Below are 21,990 nucleotides of genomic sequence, written 5' to 3'. Positions count from 1 at the left end.
ACCGCTGAGCCAAACCAGCCAGGGCTATTAAATATTTAAAAAATAGCAGCCCCCAGCCCCAGAGCGGTTGGACGGTTAAACGTGAAGCTTCGGCAGCTCCAGTCCGGGCGGCTGTCAGCCAGGCCCCGCACTGTGCCCTCGGACCCCACTGGACAGCACACGTGGCCCGGCGGCTCTGGCCCAGTGTGAGGCTTCGTGCTCCAGCTCGGCCTTTTTATTTGTTTCAGTACTGTATTTATTTATTTTAGAAACAGACATTTTTAAGTAGCTGTGCATTTCCTGTCCCTTTGTTTTCCCGTGGAGCACTTCCTCGCGCTCCGAGGCTGACCGCTTCAGATGTCCGCTCACGGCCGACGTGCCGGTCCCGGTCACTGCGCCGCCTCGGGCCTCCACCATCCCAACCCTCGCACAGCCCAGAGCGGTTCGGCCGGTGGCTTTTTCCATGTGGTGGGAAATGAATCTGAAGGGTTACAGTCTAGCTCTGCCAGGAAATTCATTCTGGGAGGTTTGCCCACATCCACTGGCATTTTTCAAAAGGAACCCCAGGTGTCTGCATTAACACCAGCAGGGCCACTTGGGGCCTCCATCGGCATCTCCCCGCCGCTTCGTGCTCAGCCTGAGTTTGGAAATTAAAGATGGAACAGGCAGGATCATAGAACCTCTAAGTGGGGGTGCAGTGCCGCCCTGATCCCCGAAGACTCACCCTCAGAGGTCCTGGGTGTATTTGTCAAAATATGTCAGCACAGGGTACCAGTCCCCTTTGATGATCAAGTTCAAGCAAGAAGATTTTCCTTCTTTCTTTGCTTCCACTGGACGACGTCTCCCATTTAATAAATCATTTAATTTATCTGTTACTTAATGTGTTTGGATTCGAGTCGGAGAGGTCACAGCTGAAGAGGGAAGCCCGCTGCTACCGCGGCCCCTCCTCCCCGGCGGTGTTTGATTTAGCTGTGCAAACAGATGACCGCACTCTGGAGGCTGCAGCACAGCTGCCGGCCCTGGAGCGCTCCAGCCTCTTCCGCCGGGATGAACCTGCTTCCTGGTGACTGTCAGCAAAACAGCCCACCAGGAATTGTAGGACTGGTGTGGACTTCAAATGATGGTGGCCCCGCCACCTGGGTTTTGCTACAGCAGTTGAGAATTGAAGGGAACAAGGAGACTCCTTTTCTTAGTCTACTGCCTTTGGCCATCTTAGGGCATTATAGGGTTCCACTCGCCAGTTCTTGTTCTATCTCCATCCCTCCCTAACATCCATGATTGCCCGGTTTCTTTCTGTGTAGAGCCAAATAGCTTTCCCCCCCCTTTTATTGATTTTAGAGAGAGAGAGGAAGGGAGAGGGAGAGAGAGATAGAAACATCAATGAGAGAGAACATCGACTGGCCGCCTCCTGCATGCCCCCCACTGGGGATCTGGCCCACAACCTGGGCACGTGCCCTGACCGGGAATCAAACCAGCGACCTCTTGGTGCATGGGTCGACGCTCAACCACTGAGCCATGTCAGCCGGACCCAAATAGCTTTTATAGATAGGCTCCATGGCCTCGGTCTCATTAGAACCTACTATGTTTTGACTTATAAGTTAATCAGACCAGATCAAATATGTAAGTCAAAATCAATGACCCTGGCTTAGGGCTTAGTCGCTCCTCTTCGCCTCCCCAGTACCCTCGTGCACAAGCTCACATGAATACACAGGTTTCTTAGCCAAGACGTTAACTTCAGGTATCAGGGCAAGTACTGCAGGAAATGAGGCAAGTGGCTGCCACATAAGAATTCTAAAGTACATCGTGAATTATACCTCAGAGGACCACCCAGAGTAATGTCCAAAGCAGTTTCCCAGTTAGTCGGCCTTGACCTCAGGAAGATTTGGTGAGAATGACGTTCTAGCTGAGCTCTCAGACTTTCCTCTGGGTAGAATTGTCTGACTTTTACCTAACGGCCCCGTGAGCAGCCAGAGAACACCCGGGGCTAGGACCCACCCCTCCCCCAGGGAGCAGGTGGGGTGTGGGGCTTTGGCTTCTGTCCAAAGCACTGTTCTAACCAGAGGAGGTGCCATCAATCAGTTCAGGATGGGTGTGTGCCCAGACATAGTATTTAAAGAATATAACTGCCTTTCTCCCCCGACAAACAGCTGTCGTGAATGAAAGGTAACCTGGCATGAACTTAAAACGCCACTACACTCTGTTGACTTTCAAGATATTTTGCAAAACCCGCAATAAAAATGGCATTTATTGAGGCAGTTTAAGTATGCAGTTAACTTTGTGGTGAACTAGCTCTACCCAGAGCATGTTCGCCGGAGCTCACTGTGTCTCCTCACTGGGTCTGGAGGGAGACGTGTAGCTGACTTCCGACGGCAGTGGTGTGGATTCAATGAATGCGAGCAGAGCCCTTGGACCATTTGGAGCACGTGGTGAGCCTTCAGTAAGCAGCAGCTTTTATTCTCACCAGGCGGCACTGGCTGGCCCTTCCCACCCGGCCATGTGATCCTTAGAGCCCAGTTGTGAGATAGGACATATCTCAGTTCTAGAGAGAGAAACAGGCCCCACAGGTAGGAAACAGCAGAGTCCGTGCGGGGACGGCCTTCGGGGCGTTCATGTCTTAAACACCGCGACACCCCTTTCCGAGACGAGGAAGATTAGTCCAACTTTGAAAACGGGTCAGATGTTGTTCAGGGTAGAAATGAGTTTTTGCAAACCTTTTAAGTTTTGTTTTTCCAGAGAGTATCAGGGGAACAATCTGGGGGGGAGGAGGGGGGACACAGCAGGGAACGTGACTGAATCAGCTGCCTGATGAAACAGCCAGGATGGAGCCCACGTCACTGCAGGACTCGACAATGTTGCTGAAAACATCAGCCGCTTATTCCCATATAAATTTCCCTTTAAGACATGAAAGGGGAGTTCAAAGAGAAGGGGCCAGCCAGCTGGGAAAGTTACATTATGAACATGCATTTCTTTTTCATTGTTGTTGTTTTGGTTTGGGGGGGAGGTTGCTTCAGTGAGAGTTGAGCTCTCATTAGCATCATAGCAAAAAATCACTTTTACTGATTTTTTTTCTAGTTTATATTGTAAATTTGGGGAGTACGGGTTTACGTTCAAAACACACAGTAGTCAAGTTTTATTTCTCACAGCATTCAGTTCAGTTCAGTTCAGTTCAAACGCTCATTGAGTCCCTTTCATGAGAACATGCTATTCCAGGGACTAAGACGCGGCCCAGACCTCAGAAATCTCCCTGCTTCTAGAGCTGTGTTGTCCTGTGCAGTAACCATGCAGCTTTTTAAATTTCAAATAATTAAAGTAAAACATTCAGGACCTCAGATGCACTGACCACATACCAAGGGCTCCATGGCCAGGTGTGGTTACCGGCTACCATGTGGGGCAGGGCATCGATACAGAACACTTCCACATCCAAGAAGGTTCTACTGGACAGCACTGCTCTGGGGCAGAGAGCCTCTGGTTCGGGAATTATGTGGCCCCAGCTTTGTGGGTGGGGCTTTGTCTACTCTCAGAGCATCACGTGGGAACGCACCAGCCTCAGGCTCAACGCTTGGAGACATGGATTCAGATTCTGCTTCTGACCTATATTGACCTTGGGGAAGGCCTTTTGCCCCTCACCTGCCCCCCCATGCCAGTTTCCTCACAGGTAAAGCAAGGACATTAGACCACAAGGTTTCTACAACTCCTTCTGTCCAAACATCCTGTAATGCTGTGAGTGAGCTGGTAGAACATCGTGTGTGTGTGTGTGTGTGTGTGTGTGTGAACAGCTAAAAGAAACTACAAAGAAAAAGTCCTTCTCCCAAAATATCGTTTTTATTTTAGAAATTTATTTGCAGATTCACTCTAATTTTGATTCTAAAAGTCTATGTATGCAGGCCTAAATGTGCCAAACTGATTTTTAAAATGAGGTTATTTCATTATTCATTTTTGTAGCATGTCAAGGTCTCCCTAAAAGAGGATTAAATTAAAATGTATATACTCTATTTTTTTTCCTTTATTGATATTTAGAGAGAGGGAAAGGGAGAAGGAGAGAAAGACAGAAACATCAATGAGAGAGAACATCGATTGGCCGCCTCCTGCACGCCCCCACTGGGGATTTGGCCCACAACCTGGGCATGTGCCCTGACTGGGAATCAAACTGGCGACCTCTTGGTGCATGGGTCGATGCTCAACCACTGAGCCACACCAGCCAGGTGTCAAATGTATATACTCTAGCAGTTTTGCTTGATGCCTCCTTGCCTCAGCAGCAGGCAAACAGCCAGTGCTCTGTCCCCATCACCATGGTGTGAAGTCCTGATAAACACTGGGAGCCTGGTCTTGGACTGGGGTGCAAGTCTACATATTGGTTTTCCCCCTCTCACCCCTCAAAGCATAAAGTAGCAAACCCTGTGTTAATTCTACCTAGAAAAAATGTAACGTTCACTGAGGACCTTTAGCGTCATGAGGTATTTAAGTCCTTCATCTCACTTAAGGACTGGCCAGTGTTAGGCTGGGCAATGCCTATTTGCAAAAGAATGGCCGACTAAAGAAAGATTTCATTTCCCTTAATTCTATGATGTGTGCCTACATTTACTGGTATTACAGAAATGCCAATTCCATTTCATTTTAAAAGAACTATCTTCTTATTGCGGTGTCCGTGAAGCCTTTGCTGCTAGATTTTCTCATGCACCGTATTTCTCTTTCCTATATCAGCTGGAAAACTAATAGCTTCCTTTGTTTTCTTCCTTTTTATCTGGAAGACTGAGAACATTACAGGGGACCAGCTCCCAGGATGTGGAGTCTGGGGCGGGCCATCTGGTTCAGAAGGCCTGAGGAGGGCTGGATTGCAACACCTTGTTCCAATCCAGCTCCTCGGTGAGCGTCTGTTCTGGTTCACCCTCTAGCACGCTGGGGGCCTTCAGCAGTGAGGGGTCTTTGGAGAAGGCGTTGGGTTTGCCTGTTTCTTACCAGCACAGCAGGCGCTTGGTGTCTGGTTAGGTTCTTAGGGTTCGTGCTCCTTTCTCACTTCTTCATTTCTCCTGGTAATTGTTGTGGGAGCAACTGAACTGGAATTTGATACCTGCTCTACCACTTTGGGGAAGTTCCTCAGCCTCTTCGAGCCTGTGTTGCCTGGGCTACAGAGCGAGGATAAATAACAACGGGCTCCTACCTTACAAGACAGTGTGGGCAGCGGAGGCCTGGGACCCAGCAGTGCCTGCGGCTCCTGATGGGGGAGGGGACCGCCTGCCAGATTCCAGCTGTCTGACCCCTGGCAGGCCTCCCAAGTTCAGTTTCTCTTCAGTGAAATGCGGATCCCAGGTAACAGTGAGAGTGCGCTTGTCCTTTACGTCTGCCTGACGTCACCAGCCTTCTAACCACTTTGCCCCACCAGTGATCCTTTGGAACCATGATCTGATCCTACAGGTCATGCCCCAGCTTGAAACCCTGCAATAACCCCTTGGGGCATTCTTATAAAGGGATTGCGCAGAATTCTCCTGGTTTTAGCACAGAAAGCCTCCTGTCCCAGGAAACCTCTCCGTTAGTTGGTCACATGACAGAGTCTAGCAAAGCAACCGATCTGGTCCCCACCCACCTTCCCAGTGCTCAGCTCTCACCTCCCTTCCCAGTGCTCATTTCTCTTCACCTACACAATTCAGTGCACATTGGAATTGCCCGGGAGTGTCCGGCAGAATGCTGGTGCCCAGGCCCTGCCTCTTGAGACTCTGATGTCATTGTTTGGAGTGTGGCCTGAGTGTGGTATACTTTCTTTTTTTTTTTTCTTTTTAATCCTCATCCGAGGACATTTTTCCATTTTTTGTACAGATAGAGTGAGAGGGAGAGAGAGGAAGAGAGAGAGAGGGAAACATCGATGTGAAAGGGACACATCGAGTGGCTGCCACCCGCACGACCAACCAGGGCCGGGGACAAACTGCAACCGAGGTACGTGCCCTTAGCGGGAACCGAACCCGGGTCTCTCAGGACCGCAGGCGGATGCTCTAACCGCTGAGCCAAACCGGCCAGGGCCTTTCTTTTTTAAATATTTTTTTCTTTATTGATTTTAGAGAGAGAGGAAGAGAGAGATAGGGACATTGATGAAAGAGAACACTGATTGGCCACCTCCTGCGTGCCCCCCACTGGGGATTTGGGCCACAGCCTGGGCATGTGCCCTGACCAGGAATCGAACCAGCGACCTTTTGGTGCATGGGTCGACGCTCAACCACTGAGCCACACCAATCGGGCATGGGTATCTTTTCAAAGCTCCCCAGTGGCTCTAAGGCACAGCCGAGGACGGGGCCACTGCTCTGTTCTTGCAGCTCTGCAGACATCCCATGTGCGGTTCCCTGGGCCTGCCTCCACCTTTCTCCTGCGTTCCTCCCGTGGGCGAATTCCTGCCCATCTTCATCCTACTCAGGAGCCTCTTTCTCCAGGCAGCCCTCCGGGAGCGCTCCGGGTGGGTTTAGCGTAGGCCTCCCCAGGTCCCAGACTGCGCTGGGCTTGCCTCCATCAGAACCCGATCATTCCGTATTCTGATTGCGGCTTTGCTCCAGCCCTCTCCCTCATTAGGTCTTGAGTTTCCTTCGGGAAGAGATTTTATCTTTCCTCCTTGTATGCCTGGAGCCAGGCAGGCTCTGGCACATTGCAGGCTCTGAGTAAGTAGTCGGTGAACAAATTAATCAAGACAAGGCCATCTGACCTCTTGTGAGTTACATTCTAAGAAACAAACATCCACACAGTAACCCTAGTGGATTGCAGGAACCAAGACAGTTAAGGAAAAAAAAAAACAGATCCAAGTACTTCAACAAATTTATAAATAACCCCTAATATTTAAATGAAAAGAAATTCTTAGTTTCGCTCTTCTGTGGGTAACGATTATTTTCTATTCCAGGGGGAGAAAAAAAGATATATTAGGAAATTCCTCCTTTACCAGCATTACCTGTGGTACAACCGCTTGGAAATGGCTCTCTGACTCGTTCTGGCTCTGTTAGCCTTTCTTCCTCCTTGTTCTCCCTCAGCTGGCCGCCCTCGCCTGTTTGCAGAGAGGCAGGAAGGTTGGCTGTTTCTGTCTTTAAAACTCTGTTATCGGCAGGCTTTCTGATCTTCAAAGCAGCCTGTATTCACTGTGACCCCACTCCCCCGACGCCCATGCTGGGGAGTGAGAGCGGTGAGCGTTGTCATTTTGACAACTTGCATATTTGGACAGCCTTGGAGAGCCGGAGAAGACAGACCTCACTGAGTCTGCAGGGTTTAGAGCCAGTCAGCATTTCCTAGCCCCCTTTCACCCCCGAATCTAGACACACTGAAAAATTGACACCAGACTCCAGAGTTATGCAAACAGTAAGTTTATAGATTCCCTTGGGCCTGACCCACCCTCCTGGGGCGACCGCTCTTATCCTCTGCCCTTTATGGCAACGGAGTCTTTGCCGTTGGTGTTCCTCACACTGTCCCAACCTTTGTGATGATCTGTAGTGCTTGGACCTGGACAAGTTTGAAAGCTACGATGATGAAATTCAGCTCACACAACGAGCCCTGGCTCTGCTGGAGGAAAACAGGTTCTGGGCTGGTGTGGTGTTTCCTGACATGTACCCCTGGACCAGCTCCCTACCACCCCACGTGAAGTACAAGATCCGGATGGACATAGATGTGGTGGAGAAAACCAATAAGATCAAAGACAGGTGATGTTTCAGGCCATCTGAGAAGGCCATAAGCATCCCCAGGGATATAAGAGGCAAGGAGAGGGGCCACCCATCTCTTCCTAGGACAGGAGAGTCACTTGGAAAGGCAGAAGAACACTTTGGTATCAAAGAACTGAACTAAACCGTTGGTGGGACCAGGAGAGCTCAGTTGTCCTGTCTCCATACCTTCAGCTCAGCCCTTCTCCCTGGCTGGCTTCCATGCAACTTGGAGATAGAAACTTCTAGGGACGGAAGTATCTTCCTATAAAGATTCTGCAAATGGGGTTTCTTCAAAGTCACTGAGAAATCATGTTTGGTACACAGTAAGGGATTGAGACTAGACTCAGTTTCTAAATCAATACAATTAAGTGAGAGAAAAGAAGAGATTCTGTAAAGCTCAAAGCAGAGTCCTTGAATGAAAGCAATGACAAGAGACGTGTGGCTTATGGTCAGAACTGACATTCAAAGTGAGAACTAGAAAACAGAATTGTGTAGCTCGGAAAGGACCCAGGGGAAGGCTTCAGGAGAGTGAGTTCCGAGTCACTGTGTACTTGTGGGGTGTGTGCGAGCTGCCCATTGCCTTCCCAGCCTCACGCCTCCCTCCGGTTCTTCGCAGGTACTGGGATTCCGGTCCCAGAGCCGATCCCGTGGAAGATCTCCGGTACATCTGGGGCGGGTTTGCCTATCTGCAGGACATGATTGAGCAGGGGATCACGCGCACTCAGACCCAGGCTGAGGTTCCGGTGGGAGTTTACCTCCAGCAGATGCCGTACCCATGCTTCGTGGACGACTCGTGAGTGGGAGGCTCCCGGCCCCACTCTTGGACAAGTTAATTGGGTTGCTGGGTGGAATGGGGTGCTCCCCAGACTTCAGTCTCTTTGGAGCGAAACTGGGGGACTGGGGCCAGCTTGGAGAGAATGGAGCTCTGACTGAGGAGTGGGCCTCTCCCAGGCTCCTGGCAGGAACAGATGGGCAATGAAGTGGCAGGGAGAAAGGAGTTGGTGTTGTGGGTGCAAAAGGGAAGGTGAAAATTAAATCAAGGGAAGTGAGGCTGGGGGAGGGGATGGCGGCTTTCAAAATTTCCACTACAGAGTATGTTTGGTATGTGGAAGGGTTCTGGTCAGTGTTTGCCCAATGATTGCCAAATCAACAAATGAGAACTCTGCATTGCAAGTAGGTCTGGTTCCTAGGAGCCTCGGAATAATGCAGCTCCTTCCCTCATTAACATTCCCACGATGTGTGCCCAGTGAAAAGGTGGAAGAATGTGTTGGATGAGCTCAGGTCCTCCCTGCCTGCCCACCCCCATTCCCGGGCCTGTACAGTTGTTGGCCAGTAACAAGCTTAGCAAGTAACCTAGTGTTTTCTGAATGTGCATTTGGGGGATGGGAAAGAGAGGCACAGAGAGGTAGAGGGGGGCTGGGAGGGCTCATTTACTATGGTGGGTGGGGGCAGAAATGCTCCCAGGATAGAGCCAGACACCTACAGTTGACTTAGGGATTCAACTCCTAGAAAAATCTAGGAAGTTCACCGTAGTATACATGAGTGTCTGCGGGATTCAGGGAGGAGAGAAACACACACAACCTGAAGGAGGGAAGAGTCGAATTGCCAGCTGGCAAGATGGTAAAATAAAGCCCAGTATGGGCACAGGAAACCCTCTTTCAACATCCTCATCCAATCCATTCTCCTTCCTCGGTTCTACAGAAGACTAAAAAGATAACAGTGGCCATTCTGTAGTCAGTTTGGGTTTGGACAATAATCAGAGATGGAAAGTGGAGCCAGGGGCAAAAGTCCAAGTTCCACTTTTAGGATCAGAATGAGAGTGGCTGGCACAGAAGTGGGGTAGACAGTGAGGAGACAGTAAGGATTCTGGCCATTTGATGTGTGAGAGCCCTCTGGTGGCAGGGACCAGAAGTGCAGGCTTTATGAATTCATAAATCTCTCCCTAGGGCCATCTTGACTGAAACCTCTCACGCTGTAACTGGGCCCTTCCTGTGACACCCAACAGTTTTCTTTCTTTCTTTCTTTCTTTTTATTTTTTTGGTTAATCCTCACCCAAGGAAATTTTTCCACTGATTTTTAGATAGAGCGGAAGGGAGAGAGGTGGGGAGAGAAAAAAACACTGATGTACGAGAGACACATTGATTGGCTGCCTCCCACACTACCCCAACCAGAGCTGGGGATTGAACTGCAACCCAGGTACATGCCCTTGACTGGAATCAACCATGAGACCCTTTGGTCTGCAGGCAGATGCTCTAACCACTGAGCAACCAGCCAGGCCACCCAACAGTTTTCAATAGATAATAATTCCAAGGGATTTACTAACATATCAAGCATAGGGAAAACATGTGTAAAGTTCACAAAGAAGTAATTCTAGATGATCAAATCTACCCTGCTTGCTGGAATGGATATCCATAGATTTACTCCACAGGTACAAGGCTATTGGATCACTGATTGATTTATTATTGATAGTCTTCTGAAAGTGCCACACTGATTAGTTATTTTGTGCCTCTTCCTACATATATGGGGTTTGATCCTCCAGGGCAGATAGTACTACCTGCTTGGGGAGCCCAAGTATTGATCTCACCACCACCAGTTCTCTTTGTGGTCCACATTCTTAGACACTACAGTGTCAGTTAATATATATCTGTCTACTCCAGTCACGTGCCACATCCTACAAGATCTTACAAATAGGCATAAACTGTGTAACATACATAGTATGATTTTATTTACACATTTTACTTATAGAGCATTCGTCTGGGCCAACCAAAAAGCTACCATCTTGCTTTAGAGAAACAGTAATCTTTCAGGGAAAAGTATGAAAAGATTCAAGCCCACTGGAGATTTCCCTGCCTTTCCCTTCACCAGGGCTTTGCTCTCAACACATTAATTCCACAAATATTTACTCCGCCTCTACCAGGTATAGGGAATTCTATTCTGCTTCTCTCCTCTTGCTTTAGGTTTATGATCATCCTGAACCGCTGCTTCCCTATCTTCATGGTGCTGGCCTGGATCTATTCTGTTTCCATGACGGTGAAGAGCATCGTCCTGGAGAAGGAGCTGAGACTGAAAGAGACCTTGAAGAATCAAGGTGTCTCCAACACAGTGATCTGGTGTGCCTGGTTCCTGGACAGCTTCTCTATCATGTCGATGAGCACCTTCCTCCTGACAGTATTCATCATGGTAAGGTAGATGGAGAAGGCCCAGAATACCTTGAATAGTTTGTTCTCCTGCCTTTCCTCCTGTTAATGAACTTGTGCCTAGATTAGTCATCTAGCCACCAAGGATAGCACGACATGCAACTGCTCGGCCATTTCAGCCAAGGTAGAAGACGTTCAGAAAGACAAAGTCTCACCCAAGAAGTCACTGGTATCATAGCATCTTCCCTGCTCCCACTTCCTGCCCAGGGAGCCACAGTCTACATAGATCAGCCCCTGTCCATGGACTGTCAGGAGAAGCTGCTATTAGCAGGGCCCAGTACAGGGTGATTCTATGTGCAAAGGGTTGTCTCTTTCCAAATACTGAAGAAATTAAGACAAGGAGTGTTTTCTTAGGATTACGGTCCCAACCACCAGCTGGTTGAGAATGTCAAGAGCCTTTTCAGTGTATTAATAAACCTGGACTGTTTATTAAGTATCTTCGTGGTATCACTATGCATGGCTTGATCAGAGAACATTCTGCTGCCTGCAGAATCTTTAAGATGTCTCTATTTCAAAGGATGGAATTTGGAAGCTCTCTTTTCTTAGTGATAGGAATTTTTATAGCCTCAGACAACATGCACAGGTTCATCCTCTGCAAATTTGCAGCTCCCTCACAAGCTAGACCTGGAAACAAAACACCATTTCATTATTTCACAGTTATTTCATATTATTTCACTCTGCTGTCCTTCATTTTTAGTTTCTCCACAGTAGATAATTTTTTGTACTTGTTAAAAGATAGGGACATAAATTTAGGTAGTTTTTTATATTTATTTGATGAGATTTGATATAAGGTTTAGATTTCAGGCTTTGCAAGATCCTGATACAGTGTCACCAAGCTTGTTCTTCCTCTTTACCATCACCACAGTCAGTGACCCTTTGCACTAGGCAACGTGTGTTGACCCACAGCCTCTGATTAAGTGTATGCCATCCATACTGGACCATACCTGGTGCCTACCTGTTTCAGGAATGTTCCATTAAATATCCTGTCCAACCAACACATATCCATTTAAACTGCCCCTCCTCTTTGCAGTAAAATGTACTAGGTCTGAGGGGTTTGGATTTTAGTGTTATACTGAGATCCAGTGAGCTGTGGCCTTAGCCAAACCCTGTGCTAGAGCACTATCCAAACCAATGCTGATGTAGAGGTCATACTACTCAACATGGCCTAACCCAGATGTGGCTTTAAATATGCAAAGGGTTTCAGAGCTCCCCAGAAGTGAGGGGAGAAGCTGAGCACCTTGTCTTCCTCTAGGGGTTCCCTTGTTCCTTCCCAACCAATAGTCTGCTACTTTCCCCACTACCAAGACATCTATGTCCTCAGAACTAAAGGAGTCAAGATGCGTACGCATTTGACTTGCACAAAATGCATCAACCTGCCTGACATTGTGCAATGGCCAGGACACTTGTTGCTGAGATGTGACATTGAGATCTGCCTTCTAGGCATGAGCACTGGAACCTCAAAGCTTTCGGGATGCGAGGTAAAGAATGTTCACAAAGAGATACTGTTTTAGCCCCGAGGGAACCAGAACATTGTTCTAGTAATGGCAGAAACAGAGCTTTCTACAACAAATAGGATTTTCCTTTTAATGATGCTCCCATCTTTCCCTTGTCCTTCCTTCCCAGCTCAGCTTAGCAGGAAAGAAGCTGGAAGCTGGTACAATGGGATGGTTCACTTGTTATTCAAGCTACTAAGAACAAAAAAGAAAAGTGGTCCTTAGAGCAAGCCAAGGCCAATGAAATTATTGGGTTGGCTAAGTGAATTTCATCTCTGTCTTAAATCAGTGAGCAGTTATATAGCCCTAGAAGTTTGTAGGACTTTGCTTTGAGTTAAGAAATGGATGTCATTCTTCTGAGGTTAGCAACAACCATTTTAAAATGCTTCCAGCCAAAAGCCACAGGTTTGGCTGTGGAGTTGCTTTTAGTGCATTGTCTGTGATTAAGGAGATTCAAGAAAAGGAGTGAGCTTTCCAGGGTGGCATGGAGACCTCTTCGAAACAAAACAGGGAGCTCTGAGTCCTAATCTTGACTCTATTTGGATTTCCTCAAAGTTTGGTTATAGTAAAACACGGCTGTCTTCCACCTCTCTTTGCCATTTGTTTTCTTCTATTTTAAAAAAATCTGTTCTACCAAAGCCCAGCAGGCATGAGAGCATGAATGGAAGAGAAATGGTAGCAACAGCAGATACATAGCACATTTGTTCTACTCAACTCTCAAATGCTCATGATGGATCTTGCTAGTTGGTTTCTCTGTTCCCCTGAGAGGAGCCCAGTGCTGCCGGGCACCACTAACAATGAATCAGAACCAGTTCAGGAGATGAACCTTGTTTGTATCTTTATGTTCCCAAGAACAGGGCGACCTATATGTATTTGGAGTTACGTGCAAAGGTGAAAATCCTCATCGGATGCCACAGCAAAGGAGAACCAGGAAGGCCGGATTCATTTGAACATTTAAATTTATTCTATAATATAATTTGGCAGCAGCTCATTTATTAAAAAGAGCTAGTTTGGACCTGTTTTCTACACAGCCAAAGTGATTGAATCATTAGTTCATGTGAAAGACACTGAGTGTTACTCACGGATTCTATGAAATGTATGATATTACGGATGGGGAGGTAGTAATCTGCTTCCAAGTGATATGGATGAATTACTAATATGTTCACCTATGTGAGTGGCCAATCTCAGAATACAAGCACAAATGACTTAGTCAGTGGGCCAGGCCCCAGGCCAAATGTAAAAGCTTGTTGGTGGTCTCCCATCTCCCTCTTTTTGTTTTTAATTTTTATTTTTTTTAGCAGGAACCCATTGCTGCCTTTATATGCTGTACAATGAGTTCGCCTGTTAATTCCATCTCCCCCTTTTGTTCCTCATCTGCTCAGCATATCCCAGAACTGCTCATCCTCCACAAGGCCCTGTGCAGGGCTTCCTCCTCTGCTAACCCCACCAAGGAGTCACTTGATTAACATAACGATTAGTTGGTACTGACAAAGTGTTGTCCTCCTGGGGAAATGGCATTTGTAGAATTTAAGGAACTCAATATGATCAGACCTAAGTGTGGACATTTAGGCACCAACAACAGGCTGGTGGGAGAGATCCCTCTGGGGTGCAAGGCACTGCACAGAGGTCACCCCTTGCCAGGGACAGTGCCCCTGACTCCCGGGGGAAATCACTGACGCGAGGGTGTCTCTGGTTTCAGCATGGAAGGATCCTGCATTACAGCGACCCCTTCATCCTCTTCCTGTTCCTGCTGGCTTTCTCCACCGCTACCATCATGCAGTGCTTCCTGCTCAGCGCCTTCTTCTCCAGAGCCAGCCTGGCAGCAGCCTGCAGTGGTGTCGTCTACTTCACCCTCTACCTGCCTCACCTGCTCTGCTTCGCCTGGCAGGACCGGATGACGGCCCGCCTGAAGATGGCCCTGGTGAGGCCCGCAGGACGCCTCGCGCCGCAGTCCCGCCCTTTGCAGGGATCCACTTTGCCTATTGGCTCAGAGGGACGCAGCGAGGCTGAAGTGGGGTGGGCGTGGCCTGGGTGGGGTGGGCGTGGCCTGACACCGCCTCCTCACCAAGCCCCTGGATGAGCCCGCCCTGGGGAGGAACTGAAGCCCAGTTCAGCTCAGGGTCCTCTGTGTGGCCCCAAGAGGAAAACAGCCAGGCCCGGTTCAGTCCGTTTTCTTTTCCAGGCGTTTGACACAATTCAGAAGGAAGGAGCTTGCCCACCCCTAAGTGTTATGTCCAGAGAGATGTTTCCATGGATTAAAGTTTTGTTTCTCGCCAAAGGAACTTCAGTTGGGGCAGCTCTCCAGATGTCCTTATCATGCTCCCTGGCTGCACAGGGACAGGGGCGCAGATATGAGCCAGTCCAGACCCGCAGGCCAGGAGAGGTCTCCTGACACTGGACTTCTGGTTGTCTGAGGGACCTCTTCGTTCTTAGTTCCCAAACACCCCCGTCTTATTCTTTATTTGTTTTCAAATAGGCTATTTCCCCCTCATTAATGATGCTAGGGAGCTTCTGGGTGTCGGGTGTAGTTTTCCTTGCCCTCGAGAATCTCCCCGCCACAGCTCTCTGTGGTGCAGTCGAGAAACCACGGCCACCTGCTTCTCGTTGGGGAAAGATCTCCGGTCCAAGTACTCTCGCAATTCAAACTTATTTGGCTCCAGAGTTGCCAGGGCATCTGCCTTTTATTTCCCATGTTAAATAAAAAACTAATTGCTGCTATTTATAGCACCCAATTTTCTATAATGATCACAATGGACTAGTGACAAGAAACCCTCCAGACTCTGCCTGGGAGCCGCGCCGATCCATCTGGGCACCCTGGTTAGATGGTCGGTATTTCGAGGCCACAGCTAGATTCGTGGGTGTGTGGATCCTCAGGAAGCGCTAGTTCTTGCAACTGTGTGGGTCACGGCAGGGCTGAGATTTTTAAAACGATTTTTGTGAACACAGAGCTAAAGAATCCCTTCCTTTTGTAGAGACGTAGTCCTCCAGCTATGGGGAGGCCTCTGAGTGGAGGAAATGGGATTAGCCCGTCTCTCTGCTGACGTGCTGTTGGTCAAGTCAGGGCCACGGTGAGGACCTGGCTGGGGACTTCCTCTGCAGACACCCTTCTCTCCACCCTGCCTATTCAGCGGACTAGTACTCTCCACGGGGAACCTAAAAAGAGAGTGTCCCCAGTCTGGAGATGGGAAAAGTTGAGATAGTTGATGTTATCTGAGGCATTTCTGGGCTCTGACAGACCTCAGAGGTCAGGACACCATCCCCGGTGTGGCCCCCTAGCCTGATGACCGTGGACCCGTCTAAGGGGATTGGCACCAAGCAGCTCAAGTTAGTTTCTTTGTGCTACCAAAAAACGCGTAATCTTAACAACGAGGTATAAAGAAGGGGGAAAGGTAGGTAGGAGAACGTGAGGACCTTCTGCCTTTTGGTGTGTTACGCTGTGTTGTGTTTGTCTCTCCCATTACACAACTGTGTTCCATTGAACAGGTGAGAGGTGGCCCGTGGGTGGGAGGCAGGGGTCTCTGAGACCTGAGAGGCATTCCTGGAATTCTTGCCCTGTGGGAAGGTGGGAAGACAGCCTCAACCCCTCCCTGGGGTGGCTTTACCTAGGAACAGAATGAGGACCCTCTTTTGGCCTGCCTCCCTACCTTGTGAGCATCTGGGCACTGTTGGGTTGCTCACCTGCGTGCCCACTTTGCCCACTGCAGAGCCTGCTGTCGCCTGTGGCCTTTGGCTTTGGCACCGAGTACCTGGTTCGCTTTGAGGAGCAGGGCCTGGGGCTGCAGTGGAGCAGTATCGGGAACAGTCCCATGGAAGGGGACGAATTCAGTTTCCTGATGTCCATGAAGATGATGCTTCTCGACGCTGCTCTGTATGGCTTGCTTGCCTGGTACCTTGATCAGGTATTTCCAGGTAAGGTTTCCTCTTCATAGGGTAGAAGTAATGGGGTCTTTCAGATCCCTAGGCCCCCCCTTTTATCTAGTTTAAAGTTCATCCTTTCTAAGCTCTTTCCATTTGGGGTCTCAGAACCAGCATTTGAAACTGAAATTCAGGCGTCAAAAACCCTCAAGTGAATGCTGTCGGCTGCAAGTTGGAAATAGATCCCCAATCTGAGCCCTTGTCACCCCCTCTGCACCAGCTTTCCGGTCCAGGCCTCCTCCTAGTACCACCCCTACCAGTCTGTTCTGCCCACCGGTTTCAGAGATCCTTTCAGACTCCAGGTCCGACAGTGGCAACCTTTCGTCTGAGTCCTTCCAGTGGCTTTTCCTCTTGTTCAGAGTGAAATCCAATGTCCCTACCCTGGCCTGCAAGGTGCTTTGCTATGGGCCTCCGTCTATGTTCCTCATCTCCTGTCACCCCGTGTCTCTCTGTTGCAGCAACACCAGCCTCCTTACTGGTAGTTCTTCAATATACTGTGTTCATGTCCTCCTCAGGACCTTTGCATCTGCTGTTCTCACTGCCTGGAGCACGTTTCCACACAACGCACGTGCGTGCGCACATGCACACACACATGCACACTCATGTCTGCAAGCTTGCTCCCTCACTTTGTTCGGGTCTCTGTTCACATGTCATCTTATCACTGGGATCTTTCCAGACTGAAGCTATCTAAATATCTCCTCCTATGTTAGAAATCATCTTTTAATGCCAATGTCCCCTCATCCTACTTTGTTTTTAAAATTTTTTCAAAAATAATTTTTCTTAATTGATTTTAGAGAGAGAGGAAGGGAGAGAGAGAGAGAGATAGAGACACTGATGAGCAAGAACATTGATTCTCTCTTGCACGCCCCCCACTGGGATCAGGCCCATAACCTGGGCCTGTCTCCTGACTGAGAATTTAACTGGCGACCTCTTGGTGCATGGGTTGATGCTCAACCACTGAGCCACACCGGCCGGGCCCTATTTTGTTTTAAAAATCACCATCTGACGGGGTATTTCTTTATGTGTTTGTGTATTAATCTCTCCCAGTAGAGAACAGGGCCCATGAGAACAGGTCCATAGTCTGTTTTGTTCAGTGTTACCGTTTCAGTGCTTACAACAGTACCCTACTTTGGGTACTAATCTGCATCATGGAGACTCAGCTCCTGAATCAAACTGGATGTTTGCACACTTTTGTATTTGCTTTGTAGAAATCAGATTTCCCTTCAGATGAATCTTCCTTGGTAGCCAGCAGAGCCACACCTCCATTTGGGTGGTCTCCAAGTCAACCACAGCCACCCTGTGCTGCGGCACCGGTGCTGGCTCTGGGAGCTGTGGCCGGGGGCTGGCAGGGAGGGCCTGGGCCTGGCCCCTGGCAGAGGACGTACTGACAGCTGTCAGATGTCCCGCGGCAGCATTTGCTGGAAGAAATATGTAGGCAGCAAGCCTGGAATAGGAAAAAAGAGCACGAGGCTGAGTCAGGAGGCCTGGGTTTGGATCCTAGCTCTGTGACTACATGAATTTCCAGGCTGTCATAACAAAGTGCCACGAACCGGGAAGCTGAAGACAACAGAAATGTATCATCTCACAGTGCTGGAGCCAGAAGTCCACGTCAAGGTGTTGGCAAGGCCATGCTCCTCCTGAAACCTGTGTGGGAAGAACCCCACCTCGCCTCTTGCCAGCTTCTGGTCGTTTCTCAGCAATCTCGGGCGTCCCTGGGACTGCAGATGCATCGCTCAGATCCTCCCCCTTCACGTGTCCTTCTCTCTGTGTCTGTCTATCCTCACAAGGTCCTCCTCTTATAAGGACACCAGTCATATTGGATTAGGGGCCCACCCTACTCTAGTGTGACTTAATCTCAACTAATTACACCTGCAGTGACTCTATTTCCAAACAAGGCACGATTCTGAGGACTCTGGTGTCTTTCTTTCTGATAGCAAATGTGTTATTTTTCTGACACCAAGCAATTCTCCAATATTAACTGGAAGTTCAACAATTCAGTTCTGATAGGAACTCCCCAGAACCAGTGCAGACCCCACAGGTTCAGCCCCACGAGACTGCCCTCCCTCCAGATGCCAGCTGAACCACCGTGCCAGGCTACCACCCCTTCACCCAGCGGACTGCAGACTCGGGAGTTCTCGCGACCCCAACTCTTGGTTCAATATCCCCCTGGAACAACTCGCTAGAACTCAGGAAAGTGGTCTACTTAGTAACAGCTCCATAACAAAGAACACAACCAGGGACAGACAAATGGAAGAGAGGACCAGGACAGGGTTCAGCAGGAGGGATGCAGGGAACAGCCCTGCTCTCTCCAGGGGCATCGCCCTCCAAGCACCTTGGTGTGCCCACCAACCGGGAAACTCCCTGAATTTCACTGTTCGAGTTTTTATAAGGCCATCTCCAGTCCCCCTCCCTTCTACAGAGGTGGGGGGTGAGGTTGAAAGTTGCCATCCTCATTTTATACACTGGGTTTTTCTGGTGACCAGATCCCATCATAAAGCTATTTAGGGGCCCCCACAGAATCACCTCATTATCATAAATCCAGGTGTGGTTGACAGCTGGGCTAGTAACGAATAACAAATGCATTCCTGTCGCTCAGGGAAGTCCAGGGGTTTTAGGAGCTGTGCCCGGAACTGGGAATGAAGACCAGGTACGTTTTGTATTCTACCACAGACCACGACATGTTAATTTTTGGTGGGGAGGCTACACTCTTCAGCCTGTAACAGTGACTTTGAGCCATGCACTTGACCCTGCTCAGCCGCAGTGTTTTCCACCTCACTGGGCCTTTAGAAGGAGATGCATGAAATCGGTTGGACTGAGAATGAAATTCCCATCATTCAAGAGCTTTCTTTGGACCAAGCTCAAGTTTTGATTTGTTCAGAAAGTATTTACTGAGCAGCACCGACGCGTTAGGTTCGCCACCAGGTTCTGGGAGAAGAGGATGGAAGAGACAGGCCCAGTCCTGCCCTGATGAAGCTTGCGGTCCAACAGTGGCCATCAAACACGGGAGAACTATTAAATAAGCAAAGATTGTATCCTCGCACAAGCAACAGTTTACAGGGAGCAAAGCTCGCTGTAGAAATTTGGGATCTTTTCCAGAAGAGTGGGGGCCAGGGGTGGTGGTAAATCAGTGGTATTAGAACCAGTTCACCAGTGTTAGAATTCCCGAACCTCTACTGAATTAGCTGTGACCATGGGCAGAAGATTCAGTGTGCCTTTGTGTCCTTACCCACGAGAACACCACTACCACCTGTCTCCTGGGGTTGTTTTGAGGATTAAATTATTTGACATATGGAAAAGCTAACAGTATTACCCGACTCAGAAAGAGCATCTAACAAATGTCAGTGATTGACATCATTATTATTACCTGATAATTATTGACAAAGGCAAGATTAAATTCTGTAATAAAATGTTTTCTTAGAAAACTAATGTCGACCAAGATAATCTGTCTTAGTGTTACAGGTTCCACCCCAAAAAAGTGACCTTTTGAATTAAGACGCACAGGAGTAGTCTTTGTGGTATTCTGTGGATAACTGCATAATGGCTTATGAACTATACATATCTATAGTGACAGTTGGAGGTTTATATAGATAAATTCTAGATCTTCTAGAACTGTGGTAAGACAGGATGACAAGCTCTCTCTATTTGCTTATTTTTAGGGGACTATGGAACCCCACTTCCTTGGTACTTCTTTCTACAAGAGTCCTATTGGCTTGGTGGTGAAGGTGAGTTTGTTTAAAAGAAAACAAAAATCAGTAACTTTAATGTTTGAAACTAACTTCTTTGGCTATGCATGGGATATGTGTGGGTTACAGAGGGGGCTCTTATATCAAATATGTGATTCCTGGTTACTCTGCTGCCTCCTGGGAGTTCAGCCACCACACAGCCTCTGGGAACCCACCTTTTGTGGGTCACTGGGCCAGGGTGAGTGGCCGAGCACTGACAAACCCTTGTCCTGTACAGTTTGTGCCCAGTGGATTAAATTGCCCTAGTAAAAGAAGGCCAAACCACTTCAGGGTACAAATGACTTTTGCAGCTTCTCAATTTAAAGCAAAGAGAAGCCACAGAATCGTGAAGGGACCTTTGCATTCATCTCCTGCCTTCTCTTCTGCTCTTTTATTTCTCTTCACCTTCTGGGAATAAGAACTAACTCATTCTTTTAAGGTAAGGACCCAACCAGAGGCTGGGGCGGAGCTGTGATCTTCAAGGCAAATACTCTTCACGGTGGTTGAGAAAGACGGCTAAAGGCGTTTACCCAGAATGCACCTTAGATAAAACTTACCTTTCCTACTGAACAGGGCAGGAGGCCCGAGGGAGAGTTCTAGAAGTGGGGGAAGCCACAGATTCTTTTGTGAGGTATGAGAAGGCACCAGAATTCCCGACCTGAGCTGGGACCTCCCCTGGCGCTGGGAGGTTCTGGAAACAAAGCAAATATTTTCCAATCTGTTTGTTCCTCATCTACCTGCTTAAACTTTGTATTATTGGGCCTGAGCCAGGATTTATCCTTGAAGCACTAAAATAGGTGTTTGTTTTCTCTAGGGGATTAGCCCAGGGCCTTTTAAAGGCTTGGGTGGGTTTTCTTTTTCTTTCTTTTTTAATGATTCAAACAAACAGCACCTCCACAGCTCAGTATTTTTCCATTAGGTTGGTTTGCCTGTCTCGTCTACCTGTAAACTTCTAAATTTCTACTATGATAAAGTTATAGTCCACTAAGTAACAAATGGGCATTGTATAAATCCATAAAGTTATAAAAGGGAATTTCCAACACAGGAGTGTGTTCCTGGAATGTTTCTCATGTCCATGAATATCAGGCTTTTCCCTCTCTCTACAATCTCAGCAGACACTCTGCCGCCCCCCCCCCCCAATCAATAAATAAAATCTTAAGACAAATATACTCCTCCAAAATGAATCACATATTTTTGACAACAGAAGCCAAATATTTTTCACCTGCCTCACAGGCTGGACAGAAACAGATCTCTAAATTTCTCTAAAAATCAGGAAAGAGCTGAGCTTCTCCTTTGGTCACTTGGGACAAATCTGGAACTGGGACCCACACTTCCTGACAAGGGACTCATTCCAATGACTAACCCTTTGGAAGAATATTCCTTCCTGGTATTTTGTCACACGTTAGTACAGTATCAGAGCTAATAACGCGACCCAGGGAGCTGTGGACAATAGATCTGAAAATCGTTCAGGAAGCAGAGGGGAAGCGCTGGCTGTGGCGGGTCCCCGGCCACCAGGCCCATCGCCGGCCGCTCCACCGCATACCCTGCGACCCACAGAGGGCGGCGTGCACCGGGGAGGCCCTGGTGGCTGCTGCGCCCAAGTCTCACCCTGTCCCTGTGGGTGCCCTGCAGGCGTGGTGACAGCGGTTTTCTCCGGTCCCTGCTGTCCTCTCTGGCTGGCTCCCTCTCCTGCTTCTCTTCCCCTTCCAGGATGTCCTGACGTCCTTTTAAACCAAATGCCAAGGTTACAAAAAATGCCTCTGTGTGCATGTGTGTGTTGGGGGGAGGGTGTTGTGTGAGAGAGTATATATGAGTGTGAGAATGTGTGTGTGACATGCATGTGGAGTGTATGTGTGTGTAAATCGTACATCATAATTTGTGCAAGCCTTACCTCCACCAGGCTCCACCCTAGGGTTAATCCCAAAATATTTAATGTCCAGAAGAGCAGATTTCTCTGGCAAACCATTTCTCGATCTGTAAATTAAGCTGGCCGCCCTTTACATCACCTTGAATAGACTTTTAC

The 21,990-nt window shown here is 48.5% G+C and overlaps 1 protein-coding gene across 1 annotated transcript in view; it reads left to right on the top strand.

Moving 5' to 3' along the window:
- The window catches only part of ABCA4 (ATP binding cassette subfamily A member 4), a 129,402-nt gene that overhangs the window by 53,753 nt on the left and 53,659 nt on the right, over positions 1 to 21,990 (top strand). The window contains exons 12-17 of the mRNA XM_036255448.1: positions 7,435 to 7,640; positions 8,257 to 8,433; positions 10,598 to 10,820; positions 14,030 to 14,251; positions 16,035 to 16,239; positions 19,902 to 19,967. Of these exons, the coding sequence (XP_036111341.1) occupies positions 7,435 to 7,640; positions 8,257 to 8,433; positions 10,598 to 10,820; positions 14,030 to 14,251; positions 16,035 to 16,239; positions 19,902 to 19,967 (1,099 nt within the window). The remainder of the gene's footprint in view (positions 1 to 7,434; positions 7,641 to 8,256; positions 8,434 to 10,597; positions 10,821 to 14,029; positions 14,252 to 16,034; positions 16,240 to 19,901; positions 19,968 to 21,990) is intronic.

This window comes from Molossus molossus, unplaced genomic scaffold (assembly GCF_014108415.1).
Source record: "Molossus molossus isolate mMolMol1 unplaced genomic scaffold, mMolMol1.p scaffold_m16_p_12, whole genome shotgun sequence".
NCBI classification, from domain to species: Eukaryota; Metazoa; Chordata; class Mammalia; order Chiroptera; family Molossidae; genus Molossus; species Molossus molossus.
The sequence above is the reverse complement of the archived record's forward strand: the minus strand, read 5'-3'. Positions and strand labels throughout refer to the sequence as shown.